The 14,103-nt window shown below is 40.9% G+C and overlaps 1 protein-coding gene across 1 annotated transcript in view; it reads right to left on the bottom strand.

Moving 5' to 3' along the window:
- BMS1 (BMS1 ribosome biogenesis factor) overlaps positions 1-14,103 on the bottom strand; it is a 123,155-nt gene that overhangs the window by 38,502 nt on the left and 70,550 nt on the right. Inside the window, exons 17-19 of the mRNA XM_069240194.1 lie at positions 9,403-9,583; positions 8,189-8,247; positions 2,160-2,282 (exon numbers count right to left, since the gene is read on the bottom strand). Of these exons, the coding sequence (XP_069096295.1) occupies positions 2,160-2,282; positions 8,189-8,247; positions 9,403-9,583 (363 nt within the window). The remainder of the gene's footprint in view (positions 1-2,159; positions 2,283-8,188; positions 8,248-9,402; positions 9,584-14,103) is intronic.

Genomic DNA, 14,103 nt, shown 5'->3' with positions numbered 1-14,103 from the left:
CACCTGATAAAGCAATGGGGCCACTTACAAGATGATCAATCCACCCTGCCCCAGCTGTTACACCCTTGGTCTCAAACATGTGATTGTAGGGGCCACACATTCAGTCTTTTGGTATGATGTCTCTGAAGTGATACTTCGGAATGCAGGAGCCAGCTATACAAGGGGAACACTTCATCATGTCTTTTGAAACAGATCTGATTCTCCCTTCAACAATCATTGGAGTTAAGGTATTTTTCCAAGAGCTGAATACTTTCAGATCAGTGGTGATATTCATAGTGGTTACAATACACACAGAAAACAAAATTGACCATCTAGGCAACAAAGAAGGGGATAGCCAAAAATAGAGGGCTACCCACTTCCAGAATCTCAGACAGCTGGTTACAGAAATTGGGCAGCAGGTGATCGAACAAGTGATTTTTCTGTTGATCTCCCACATTGACGAGGTCAGTAACACTGCTATACACCCCCTGTGCGGCAGGCACCTTGAGCGTGCAGATTCATTCTTGTGAATGAGCAATCACAATCAATACCAGGTGAGAGCAGCCTCTGGGATGATGAGGAAGCCAGGTCCCTGGTAGATGTTGGGATGTTTAAGTGGGTGAGCATCTTGAGTAATCATTTCTTCCAACCTCCTGATTCTGACAGACCTACTAAAGATCAGAGCACCCAGGAATAACTAAGTCTAGAAAGACAACCTCAAGAATCAACAGGTTTACGAGGAGGGATCTCATGTTTAGCCCCCAAAAGCACTTTATTAAATGTTCCCACAGTGAGTGGTCATTTATTGGAAATGCTTAAACTGGAGTCAATCCACAGAATTCTTGAGGGCCTTGGACTGCGTGTGTATACAAGTATTCATCCTGTCACTTTAGTGAGCACACCTAGTCCATGCTGGACCGCTGGCAAAAATCGGCAGTTTGATTTTGTGGAGATAGAACCTAATTAAACCATACATACCCAAAATGGGTGGTGGCTATTAGATATCTTTCTTTTTTAACAAGAAAGTAGTTGGTGTAGTACTCCTGCCTGCTTTTGAGACAATGTACAGTAACTAGAGCAGAGTCAAGCCATAGTAGCACCAGGCGTGCTACATGTAAAGATGGGAGTAAAAGCAGAACCTCATAAAAACTGAGTTGTATGGCTCACATGAGAAAGAATACAGAATCACTTGTGTCAAACAAGATACTGCATATTTGATACTTTCTTGCAGCAGAGGTATTTAGCTCCACTGAGCTTAAAAACAAAAGTTAAAAGCAGGCAGTTTCTGCTTTGGGTTCTGCATCTTTAAACCATTTATTTTATTTAATAACTAGTAAAGTGTAATGACAATAAGCAATTTTAGAGAAAAATGCAAACTGTAAAATTTTGAATGTGGATATTTGTGAAGTCTGACTGGTGGCAGTAATTATTTGTAAGGCCACTATTTCTTCAAGACTACCTTGTTGGAGGAACCAGTTTCTGGAAACTATCTACTTCATACATTCTTTGCCACATAGTTGTTTCTAACCAAATCAATTGGACTCATGGACGGTGAAAAACTGATTGATGTATTTTTGCCAAGAGTCAAACTTGGAAAAGGATACACAAGGACTCTGCTGTGAGTTGTCAACCAACTGAGTCATACTAAACGTACACCAGTGGATTAGTATGCAGCCCATTGTGAAAGTTTATATTATTGTGCAGAAATAGTTCTATGGTGTTTAAGTGTTTCATAAACCACACCTTTATCGGCTCTCCCTAACAGATCAACTTACGAGGCCTGGGATGTAAGTGAATGAGTCTACTATTTAACTAATCAATTCACTAATGACTCAAAACACATACTACAAAAACACACTTCCAGCTACATTTTCATGGATCACTGGATGGTTCACATGAGGAATTTCAGACCAGAATTGGGTCTGCTCCATTATTTATGTTCATGGACAAATTAAGATACGATTTAGTCAACCATGTGTGATTTTTTTTTTATAGCTGAGGGTCTGAGCATAAATATAAATGGAACACTTTATACACTGAGAGCTCTCTACACAAGCCCAGTCACACACGGATACACTGCTTGATTCTAGGCAAATCACTTAATTTACAACAGGAATTGTAAAGGATGAAATGTTTGCCGTTTAGCAGTGTCTTAAAAATTAAATCTTGCAACAACGTACCTTAATAAAAGCGGTATTCTTATAGATCTTGCATGGGTAGCCAATGAGCTTCAACTTCTTCACCACAGTTATGGACTTATCCAAATCCAGTATAACACCAGTAGCAGCTACACGAAATTCAGGCTTAAATGTGGAATAGAAGCACAAAAGCCTATTAAGCTTTTCATACAGCACTGAAAAGGAAAAGTACAAGCAAGAGGAGGAGCAGATCCAAAATAAAAAGAACAATTTCAAATTAACAGAGCTGGGGAGCTGGTTTAATTTGTCAGGTAAGAGCAGTCATACATTGGATCTTAAAGGTGGCCTCTCTGATGCCACAAATCATACCCAAATAAACTGACACTAGAAACATTTCAATGCTCAAGAGACAGAATGGACAGCACAGAGTAGGGAGATAAGTTACTGTCCAGTGGGCCCTTCTGTTTGGTTGTATACCCTCTGTATGACTGGGAGAAGTCTAAAACTCAATTGTATTTCACGAACAAGACACCACAAAGTATAAAGAGGAAATGCATCCAGGTGCAATAAGCAATAGGACACCCCTTCACTTTGAGGGGACAAAACCTCTAGCTTTCAAAGGAAAGAGAATTTGCAACTACAAGCCACCATTCCCTTAAATTCTCACTTGTCTAGTACATCATCCAAGAGATCACACCTTTAACACACATCAGTAAGCAGCTGCTAGTGAAAAATTACAGCAAAAGCATTATGAAGTGTCCTCTTTAACCAATAACGTACTGGGAAATTCTGTAATTTTTCCCTAATTTGTCATTTTGATGGTAAGCAAAAAGGGTATCTTTCAAGAACGTTTTCACTGCATGTCAGCTACGAGGTTTGCCCAAACAAAAAGGAAAAAAGCACTTGAACTCTTTAAGAACTGCACAAACCTATACATGTCCCTATACCCAAGAAATGTAGTTGCTTCAAAAATAGGGCTCGTCAGTGTTTTCCTGTCTTGTATGGATAGGTCTCCACACTCACTGTAAATAGTCATCAGTACATGCCCAATGGGGTTCAGAATCAATCTGGGCTATAGTATACATCACATTACTTGAAGCAGAGAATACCTATAGTCTTTGCTATTGGACTTGGCTTTAATAACATTATTTTTAATGGATTAGTTTGCTTCCCCTGATACCTTATATGAACATCTGTCCCAATAAGGTTGTATGACACAATATCGAGTAGGAAAACACAGATAGGCCAAAACACCAAGGTTTAAAAATTGAGGACTAGACCATCGAGAACATAAGTGCATATAGGCAAGCAGAGATTTACTATTCATAATGCCCCATCTACATACCTTGATTATATGTATTGGCAAGGTATGCATATGTGCAATTAAGTAATATGTAACTGAATTGAATATTTAGGCCTCAGTATTGGCCCAACAACGTTTGAGTTGCTGTTCAGATGAAATAACGTTCTAGAACTAATGATGTTGAAACATATAGATTAAGTCACAGTAGGATGTAATTCATGGAGTACATCAACATTACTGGAGGTGAAGGTCGCATGATCAAAACAAGGCACCAATTAATCACTAACTGTAGTCATGTCCAACTTTTTTGTGCCTCTAAACGCTTAAGACAGAGTCCAGACACAAAGAGCAAAATATGAAAAAATAAAAAAACAACTATCCCCAGGCGAGAGGGTGATTAAAAAAAAAAAACTGATAGAACAGTCAAGCTCAAAAGAAAGAATGTCATCAAACGTAAATAGCTTCTTCTTTCAATAGACTTTGGCTCCTGAATATTCATTGGATGAATCACTTCCTTACCAATCCACAAGGAGGAGCACAGGGGAACCTCTATTATTTAAACCAGACATTCCTGAAGCTCCATTCTCATGACCCTGGACTGAGTACTGTCCTGCTCCTTCACACAGAAGAGAATAGAAAAAAAGAAATGCTCCGTAGGTAGTCCCTCCTTGCAAATAGACTAGGGCATCTTGCCAAAAGGTACCCACTTTCTCCTCTTAGTCTGTGCAAACATACTTTCTGGTGGGTCCTTACCAGCCAGGATTTATGTAAAGGTACCCCATGTGGGCATGGCTTACTTCTAGACCAGTCTGCCGACCTGAGCACCATTAAAGACAATAAATAGCTTACTGTCTAGATGACAATCGGCAGGTCTATGAATGAACTGAGCTCTCTTATAGGTACCAGTCTGTAAGAGTTTTTCTTACTTGGAAAGGTGACCTGGAGGATAAAAGGAATTCATAAATATGGTTGGGGCCAAATGAATATATATTTTTTTTATTTTTTTATGAATGCAGTTACTACCGGGATCGTAAATAGAGCATCCGAATCTTGCAAGAAAATATGAAAATTGACACTAGAAAGCGTTTAATAATGCCAGTGTTGAGCCCCTTTGTCGTCGGAGAGATGCAAACCTTGAGAATGTGCAAGACACCTGCTAGGAAGGGAACAGTATTGTTGCATGTGCACCAAGAAGCGAAGATGAAACAGTGGAATATGCTAATATAGGTGTAGGCCTTCTAGAGCACAACAGTACATCTATGACATCCAAATGCCATCCTTCCCAATTCCAGGCAAGATGTCATTATTCAGTAGAATTAAGTAATTTCCCTCTAATCTACGTTAGAAGTTTGTCCTAAATATTCATGGGCCACGGAGGCCAGCCGTCCAGGAGGAAAAGACTGCCCAGGCTGAGGCGATACATATCACACAAGCACTGTGAAGTCTGATCATGCACATGCCCATGTGAATGAAATGAAGAAGGAAGAAGATATAAAGCAGATTGGGATGACCATTTCAAGGCAGACCCTGGGGATGGGTTTTCTTGGGAGCAGTAGGCTTACCATTTTCTGGTCATAGTGGCAAAGAGGTCTAAGCCAGAAAATTTGTAAAAAGTTTTTCAAATGGCTGTCCATGGAATCCTCGTTTGTGGTTTACTGACCGAAGACTGCTTGGGCGATCTGCCTCCACTACAAGATGGGCTGCTCACAAGCCAATTATTTTAACAACGGTCAAGGAGAAGAGAAGCAGAAATGGTTTCCACAGGGATCCACAGCCTACTTCTTCATACTTCTCCACAAAGAACACAAGTAGCATATTATACATGAACATTTGTACCGGTTTGTTCCATAGCTGCGGTAAACAGCTGTCACAGCCAGGTGAATCGCTCTTAATTCTAAAAGGTTGACATGGAGGAGGTTGAAACTACAGAACCTCTTTATGCCCATGCCCAAGGATGCACTACGTAGGCATAGAGAAGCATATGTTACAACTGCCAGGACGGCGTCCCCGATAGATGTTGTCTGTCCAACCAAGACAGAACTGAAAGTATAGATTAGAGTACTGTCACTTGGCCTGAAAGGTGTTTGAAATACTGACTAACCGTCAATTGCAAGTGCTGGATGTGCAGAAGCGTTTGTGACAACAGCAAAAAATGCAAAAAGCCTTCAGCACTAGGAGAGGAAGAACCTGCCAGTTGCACTGATTTAATGGAGAACCGCAAAGGCACCTGTTGAATGTGGGCCCAACTACCCTGTAAAGTGAAGGCAATCGAAATTGTTGTGTTGCTCCCATGAACAGTTTCATGAGAGAAAAAGCCAGAGTCCATTTCTGGTGACTTATACAGAAGACCTGTTCTTCCAATATGGTGACTGTTTATTTAAAGTTTTAGAATGCCAGGTCTGGAAGGGGGTTTCCGTTCCGGAAGGCAGTGTTAAAAATAAATTTATATGGGAGATGAGTTACCACTACCACCATCACCTTAACAAATAGCTTAGAAGAGGGAGAAATTCACAAGGGTAAAATTGTAGGCTAGTATGCAGGTCTCTGTTCACTAACCTCACGTTGTCTATACTTACATGCTTTCTGAACATCTAGGAACCCCACATAGTCACTGTACTGAGAGTCCTAAAATATATGATAGGGAGTCATCATTGTGATTTTTCAGAAGAACATGTGGAGAAAACACAGAACCAAGAAAGGATGCAAACCTTTTCCCTTCTTAGGGAAAAGGAAGTAAATGCAACTACACTTCAAGGCCCTGGAAGCTTGTTTTGTGCCCGAAGACAGGCTAGAAGTCTGTCATTCATTAAGTCGTTTGCGGGTGGGTTGAGCGGGGATGACAGCTGAGGGGTAATGAATCGCAGTCTATTCGGAAACAGAACGGAACAAAGCATATTTTAGAATCTGCAGGACCTGCTAGTCTAAGAGTAATAATACCCATGTTTGTAGGTAAGCAACTACCTGCCACTTGACTGGAAGGCCCAAGTCCTGGAAGGTAAAGATGTGAACTGCTTTTGGGAAGCTGGTCGCCGAGGACAGGAATGTGCAGGGTTGGATCTGTGTGATACACCTATATTCTTTTCCACTGTAGGAGTTAAAAATGCCACTGCTATGACTATAGGCTGCAGCTGCTGTCTCTAAGCATGGTGACTGGGCACCTGACATTTCCTGTACCAGTGGTGGTTTCTTCACTGTAGGGGACAGTTCTAGGGACTGGCAGTGGTTTTGCTTTAAGCAACCTAGGCAGTCATCAGCTTTTCCTCTGAAACTCTATCAGCTGTCAATGGCTTGCGACAAGTAATCATGCCTCAATGTCTGCAGAAAAAAATAGTGTGCCATATTATGGTCGGCAGGTGTATGAAAACTCTGAGCCAACTTAGCAGGCCACAGCACACTACATGCCAGGTTCTGCCTGCATGGATTGCTTTGCAGTGACCAATCCATTTTGAAGTAATTATCTAAATGAATCCCTTATTTGCCCAGGTAGGTTGGGGACCCACAGGGTGGCCAAACCTCACTGAATACAGAAACAGCACTGGTGGTACTATTTGTCTTTGGAACACTAGACTACGAAGAGGAAACATATCTTCCTAAGGTTATGTGGAGATTTTTGTCTTGTACTGCTGATCCTAACATTCTGCCGTCTCTGCTCTAACAGCAGTAAAGGGGAATCAAACTGAATGACTGATAGCAGTACACAACCCAGTTGATGTTTACTTTAAAGGTGTGGGACAGGTGTAACTGACAAAAGTACGATAAATACTCAGATTTCCCTAGGCAGACAGACGACACAGACCCAAACTCTTTAGAGATCCAATGCTTTTACAATACCACTAGCCTTAACTATCTCAGACACAGACATCCAGATAAGACGTTTTGTTTTCTCTAGGATTTCGTTGGACAGCACTCATTGTTAGCCTTCACACAGCCTACCTCTGGTTCCAGATGTTTATGCCATTCTTTAAGTTTGGGGAGTGAGAACAACAACGGCAAAATCATTACCAAGGCAACTGTAACCAGCGCCTGCAAACTGGAACAAAATGTAGATGCCGAGGAGGTAGCACTATCTGCCTATAGAGAAGCAGATCCTAATATGTTCAACAAGGACTGACCTTTAACACATCTTCTTCTTTCCAAAAGCATTAAAGGACAGAAAAATGAGAAATCAAATGTGGTGATGTCACACCTGACAAATTAACACCCTTGATATAGTTTTAAAAATGGTATCAAATAGCTTATTTTTTTACTGCATCAGAACTGGTATGACGGTAGTCTAGCACTGATTTGTGGTGATTTTTTTAAAAAAAATCTGGAGATATTTAATTCATGTGTTTCATTAAATCTGAGCGGGCTAAGCTCATTCCAATGGTCTATGAATTATCTACTATATTTTGCTTTTCCAGGATTCTGAGCAGTGCAGAGGATTAACTGGAAACTAGGCAACATCTGGAGAGACTACACACCAATAAATGAAAGCTTAAAGTGACAAGAATCTGAAAAAGTTAATATAAAATGTTCTTTAGCTGAAGACAAAGCTGGTCACCGGCATAGATACGGCTTAGATTCATTTGTTTTGTGAAGAGATTCTGTATTAGGTCATCTCTCATAAATACTTTTTTTGATGTCCACGTGGTTGTATTGATCAATTTAGAATGTGCTACATGCAAACTTTCTTTCCCTACTTGCAGCACAATATGGAACACCAAGAAGTAATGCTAACAGCCAGGAATATCAGTGTTGCATGCAAATTGATCGTGTCTGTACCTACCGTTGTACCACTCACTGACTGGACAGCCAAAAACCCAGTGCCTTGTGGAGTGATGGGACCTTAAGAGCATAAAGACAAAAAGAATATCAATGTATGAACTTTAACATGTAAGTTTTACAACAATTACACAAAATAAAGTGGGAATAAACCTCCACATACAGTGTGAGCAAGGTGCCTTGCCTTTATAAGGCTGAAGAAAGATTATTTTCACATAATTCATGAGTCAGAAAATAGACTGCAGAGATCCTATGCAAATTATAAGTGCTAACTTTGTCCACCCGCCCCTTCCCCAAAGGGCAAATACAGATGTCATATTCTGGTTGTTTCAAATGTTTCAGCACATCTGAGAGGCACACACAAAAACTGATTCCTATTGAAGGACAGATTGTTATAGTTTGGTTGAACTGTTACATAAATGGTGTGGAGCTTTAAACTGTTTTGACAGACAAGAGAGAGCAAGCACTTCCAGCTGAAATCATGTTGGTCAAAAACCCAACAGACACCACGCCATAATCCAAGCTGTGAAATGCCTGTATAAATGGTATCACTTAAAATGAGATACACAACCGCAGCCTGTCCTTTAGGATGGAGGGGCCACCCCCTCCCCCCCACACACCTTTTGCCCCTCATGAGGAATACCTGTCAGGCTGAATAAATGTCAGCCTGAAAGACACTCTTCATGTTCAGCTCAGGCAGCCAGGAGCGAGCCATGCGTGATTTGCGCACACTCCTAGCTGCCTGAGCTGAACTTTGCTAGGCTGAAGAGGTCACAGCTCCTATGAGCAAGACCTCCTCGGCTCAGCAAAGGTGCTTCGAGGCCCTTCCCCTCGGTGACGAGGGGAAGTGTCACCCATTGACTCCGACCTGGGCGCTTCAGGTTTAAGCCCTGACGCGCCCAGGCGAGTGTTAATCAGTGACACCACGTCACAGAGTGGGGTAGGGTCAGAAGTCTCACTGACCTGATCCCATTCTGTGACGAAGTTGGGACTGCTGCCTTCCCTCATTGGCTGACCTAAGTGACCTTTAAATGAATGTTTGGTGCGTGCGTGTATGTTTGAATGTTGAGGAGTGTTGTGAATGGATGTGCGTGCGTGTGTGTGTGTGAATAAATGAGTGTGAGCGTGCTTCCTGCCCGCCCCCCCCTCCATAAATTACCAGCCACCACTGTCTTTGTAACAACTGCAAATGAAGGCAAACGAGCCACAAGGGCATACCCCAGATGGTGGCACCACAGTGCATATGTTCTGGAGTGTATTTTAGAAGTCGGTGCCGACCATTGTGGTCTTCTATGTAGTACATGGGAATGGTCTGGAAACGCCGCCAGCCCAGTGAGAAGATCAAAGGGTCTCGAGTCTTCAGAATCTTCCGATGCCACCGGTGCTTCTTGAGACGCATCTGTGTGTAAGTAAAGGACATTCTGTTCACCATAATTTGCTACAATAGGGATCCAAACATTAAAGTTGTGTCACTGATTTTCGTTAAAAAACTGAAGTGTCAGAAAAAGCATCCACTGGCTTCCGAGGTTTCCAAAGTAAAACATTGGCAACAGATGCACAAAAAGGTCAGGTTGTACTCTATTTCTCACAATTAAGTTTTTGTCACAAAACTCCTTAGTCATCCGTAAGTGATGCAAGTGTAGGCTTTTGAACAACAGTGTAACTTGTAAATGTGGAACTCAATTTGTATTTTTTAAATACGATCCATACCTGTTGCATAACAGTTTTCCATGGACTGAAACCTACAACAGCAAGGTCCTACTCTAAATATTTTTGTAAATATCCAAATATTTAACTTTTAGAGTAATAAATAATGTACATATTTGTTAAAATCAAACTTCGGTACCTCAAAAGTGCCTAGATACTCATTTAAGAAAAAATTATAATTTCAGACCGACTATTTCATTTCGTTTTCATTGTACACATGCACAATCTTAAAATAATTTCAGTTTCTTCTGTTAGTTCGTCTTCATTGTCTATCTGTTTTTGGTATGCACTGTTTGAACCTGCTTGTTTTCTCTACAGGGATTCATCCCATTCTTGCCAAAGGTTATAGGCAAGAACGGGAAGAAATCCTCACGTCCACCACTGACCTGTCCCACCTCTCTATACTCTTACTGTGGCCTTCATGTGCCTAAGATAGGACCATCTGAACCAGCCTCACTCCCACACCCTTTCCCCTGCATCCAGTCTTACAATATCCAGTAACGCTTAATAAAATAGACATTTCCACCCTTAAAACACCACATTTCACAAACAATGCCAAAACCGTTTGCTTGAAACAACTCAAGACTATTTATCTCTCTTGGCACCTTGAGATCATCAGACCCCCCCTAAAGGGCTCACCTAGAGCACCCCATTCCAGCCCAGCCTTCACTCTAGCTGCAATTAAGGCTATATTTATAAATGATTGTTCCACACTAAAATACTGCTTTGATATACATTAACTGATCTTGGAATATAAAGGCTGAGAAAATACAACCTCCATAAATACTCGGATGGTGCTCTAATTGGAACAGTCCCGTCATATTGCAGAATATTCCATACTCAGTGTAGGGATGTAGTAACAGCATCATGAATGCCCACTTGAGGGGGGGGGGGGCTCCGCTTGTTACTCCCAGGAGAGCAAACTGAATTTCTACCAAACTGGCTAGTCTCAATTAACTGCATTTTTTCTTTTTTGAAAGTTTATAAGCATACCTTTCAACAATGCCTTTCCAGCTCAGGTGGTTCTATTTACATTTACTCTCATCATTGGGCATGAACCATGCATGTAGTTTTTACGGCAAGAGATTTTAGCCTCTTGGTTGATGTCCCTTCTGTGTCAACTGCCACTGATCTTTTCGTTCATCCAACAAATACATGACTAAACATGTCTAACGTTTTGGCACCATTGGTCTTTTTCTGCTTCCATGGAAATGAAGTCCAGAGTAAATGGAATAGAATGTAGCTGCGGTGTTTCAAGGACTGACGACTTGCATATTTATTATAAGAATACATAACATTAATATTGTCACTCCATCTTATGTTCTCTATGATCAACTTTCCCTTTTGTTTAATAAGGTGCACGTTATCACTTCGAGTATGGAGGATAAGAATACATTTGCTTTCAAACTCTTCACCTTTCCCCCTCTAGATCTAAACTAATCTCTATTATGGGCTATCTCATACTCAGGCTCCCTCTGGACTGCAGCCCATTTAAAGATTATTCAAAAAGATTCACTTGAAGCAGGGATTGTTAAATTTTTTATATTTTGTAACACTCAACAAGTCACAAGGCTCAAGCTTCTAGATGGAACTTACATATAATAAGTAAATAAGAAAAAGTAGGGGCTGAACATTCAATTACAAAGGCAGCCCATCAAGTCAAAGCAAGATAAAAGTGGAGAACTGACAGGAAAAATACCAGATAGAGCCAAAAAAAGCAACTTCGAAAATAAGACGGGAGAAGGAAGCACAGAAAGTTAGAAGAAGTAAATTAGAACTGCAAAGGAGTCTGTGGGAAAAAAAAAGAAAACACCCATCTCTGATGTGGAGCCATAAAACGATTTCATCAGTCTGGAGTCTTTGGAAAAGGTGCTCATGAGACAGAAAATAGCATTCATGTTCGCAGTTTTAGCATGATGGTTTTATGCTTCATCTAAAACTGGAGATGTTGTGGATCTATTTGAGTTCTTTTTAGGAGTTTTTTTCCAGTTATGCACCTACTACTTTCAGTGATCTACCTTCAAATGTAGAACAGCACTACTTTGGAATTATCAGATTGTAGTCTATGGGGGAGCAAAGACAGGTGATTGGTGGGCCTGCAAGAGCTTGGATAGGTAATTTCGTGCCCTAAGGTAACTATAACTCATACCTCCCTGCACAGTTTTTTTAATGAATAATATTACAACAAATGTTACAGTGATATTGTCAATGATGTTATAAAAGATGTCATGAGTGCTGTAGTATCTGGGGTAATTAGCAGTGCACGGTGAGGGCACGAGTCATAGTTACCTTAGGGTATGAGTTATACTTACTTGAAATAACTATCCATAACTGCTGAATTTCGATGGTTTTCTGTGTTTAAAACAAATATCCAAACAAAGAAAAAAGGAGTCCAAAATCCACTAGACCCCCAAGCAGGCAATTTAGTATTTTGAGTGGGGCTCAGCTTCTTTGGAATACAGGCAGGAGCATAGTTCAAAAAAATGTTTGTTTTAATGGAGGAGATGGTGGGGGATTTGTGCCACAAGGAGAGCTGGGATCAACCCATCCCCAGCAGCCCCTCTCACAACCAGAACCAAAACCTCCCTCCCACCACATCTCCTGAACCGGTTATATGGCCTCTTATACTGCAGGTTTTCTTGAATTTACCAAAACGTTTCCCGCAGCAATCACAAATGCATGCAGTCTTCCATAGCTTGCAAAAAAAACCACACAGTGTGTTTTTAAAAGTTCAAAACTGCCCAGTATGCAAATGTAGGCCACTTCTTTAGCCGTCGGATTTGCTCATTGGAGTCACATTTTCTGTTTCAGTCTGACTCTCATTTGGCTTTATTTTGGCTGACTCTCACCTAAAAATGTTACCACAGAAATATGTCAATGGGGGAGGGAAAACAGATTTCCCTCCATTTTTCCCCAAATATCCCTTTTGCCACTTCCAAAATGCCAGCATGTATGGGATTGCATTGTACTGCATTTATATAGTGCTTACTACCTCCTGACGAGGTGATGAAACACTATGGTTGGCAGCACGCTGCTCTGGAACCCCAGGTTAGTGGATAATCCAGAGGCTATTGCTAGTTATTTGGTTTAGTCTTGTTCTCTTAGAACAAAGAGATATAACTTGGTTAAAAAGAACCTTGAAAATTTCACCTGAACTTTTCTTTTTATTCTGCCAGCTGTTTTTAAAAGGAAAGGTGACCTTCCTGTGAATGCCAAAACAAATGAACTGTGCGTGGACTGGGCTCACCCCTTGCCTCATGATGTATGCTATGGTACTGCTCATGATGCATGCTATGGTAATGCATTTGTCGCAAGTGGAAGTCTTTTTTGTTTTCTCTTTCAGTGTCTGCAGAAGTTTTTTTGAAGAGGTTCTTTGGGAAGTTCTCTGGATTGCATCATCAACAGCTAAGCACCAATTTGCCATTCCACTTTTTTGACAATACAGTATTTTAACTAATTTCAGACTCACCCACCCTCTGATCTGTAAGCATACTTCAAAATTCTAAGTAGGACATAGAATTAATGAAGGAAAGTTTTAGATAGTTAGAGATCCGAATAAAACTCATCTTTCAGTAATGCCGGGGAACATGGTCACAGCAATCATGATGTCCCTTCGCAAGCACTATCTGTGCAGTGCAGACACAGTAGAAGGGTGCCTTGTACAGGGAGCAGGGAGGTACAGCACCAAGCACACCAACTTTAGTTCAGAACTAAATTCCTCCATTCACTGTAGACGCTGCATGTAAATTATGCACCAAAAACATCTGTGCGTCAAACAGTTTTTGAAGGATCCGGAAGGCAATCTCTGGCCACATTCTAGGGCACTCCTGTTACTCCGACTTCACTTGGAGTGTTGAAAAAAAGTCTAGGCCTAAGGCTCAACAATGGAATGGTGCAAAAAAACAAGTATTCAGTCCCACAGGTCTACTTGCATGGATTGGGCAACACCAAGCTTCGTACTGCTCAGGGGAAAATACAGTTTCATTATTTTGCAGTGTTTAAATAATGATTCTGCAGTATTGCTCTGGGACCATCCAGGCCATGACAAGTTGTTCAAAATGAAGCCTTTCGTGGCCGTTTGTCTTCAAGGTTTCCAAACATTTATATTCCTGCAAATAATTTAAGGATCCTGAATAAAGGGTTACAGCTGTACAGCTAGTAAAGTTATAAATAAAAAAAAGGAAATTAAGAGCGAATTATGGCATGCAGAAC

Source organism: Pleurodeles waltl, chromosome 6 (assembly GCF_031143425.1).
Source record: "Pleurodeles waltl isolate 20211129_DDA chromosome 6, aPleWal1.hap1.20221129, whole genome shotgun sequence".
In the NCBI taxonomy this organism is placed as follows: domain Eukaryota; kingdom Metazoa; phylum Chordata; class Amphibia; order Caudata; family Salamandridae; genus Pleurodeles; species Pleurodeles waltl.
The sequence above is the reverse complement of the archived record's forward strand: the minus strand, read 5'-3'. Positions and strand labels throughout refer to the sequence as shown.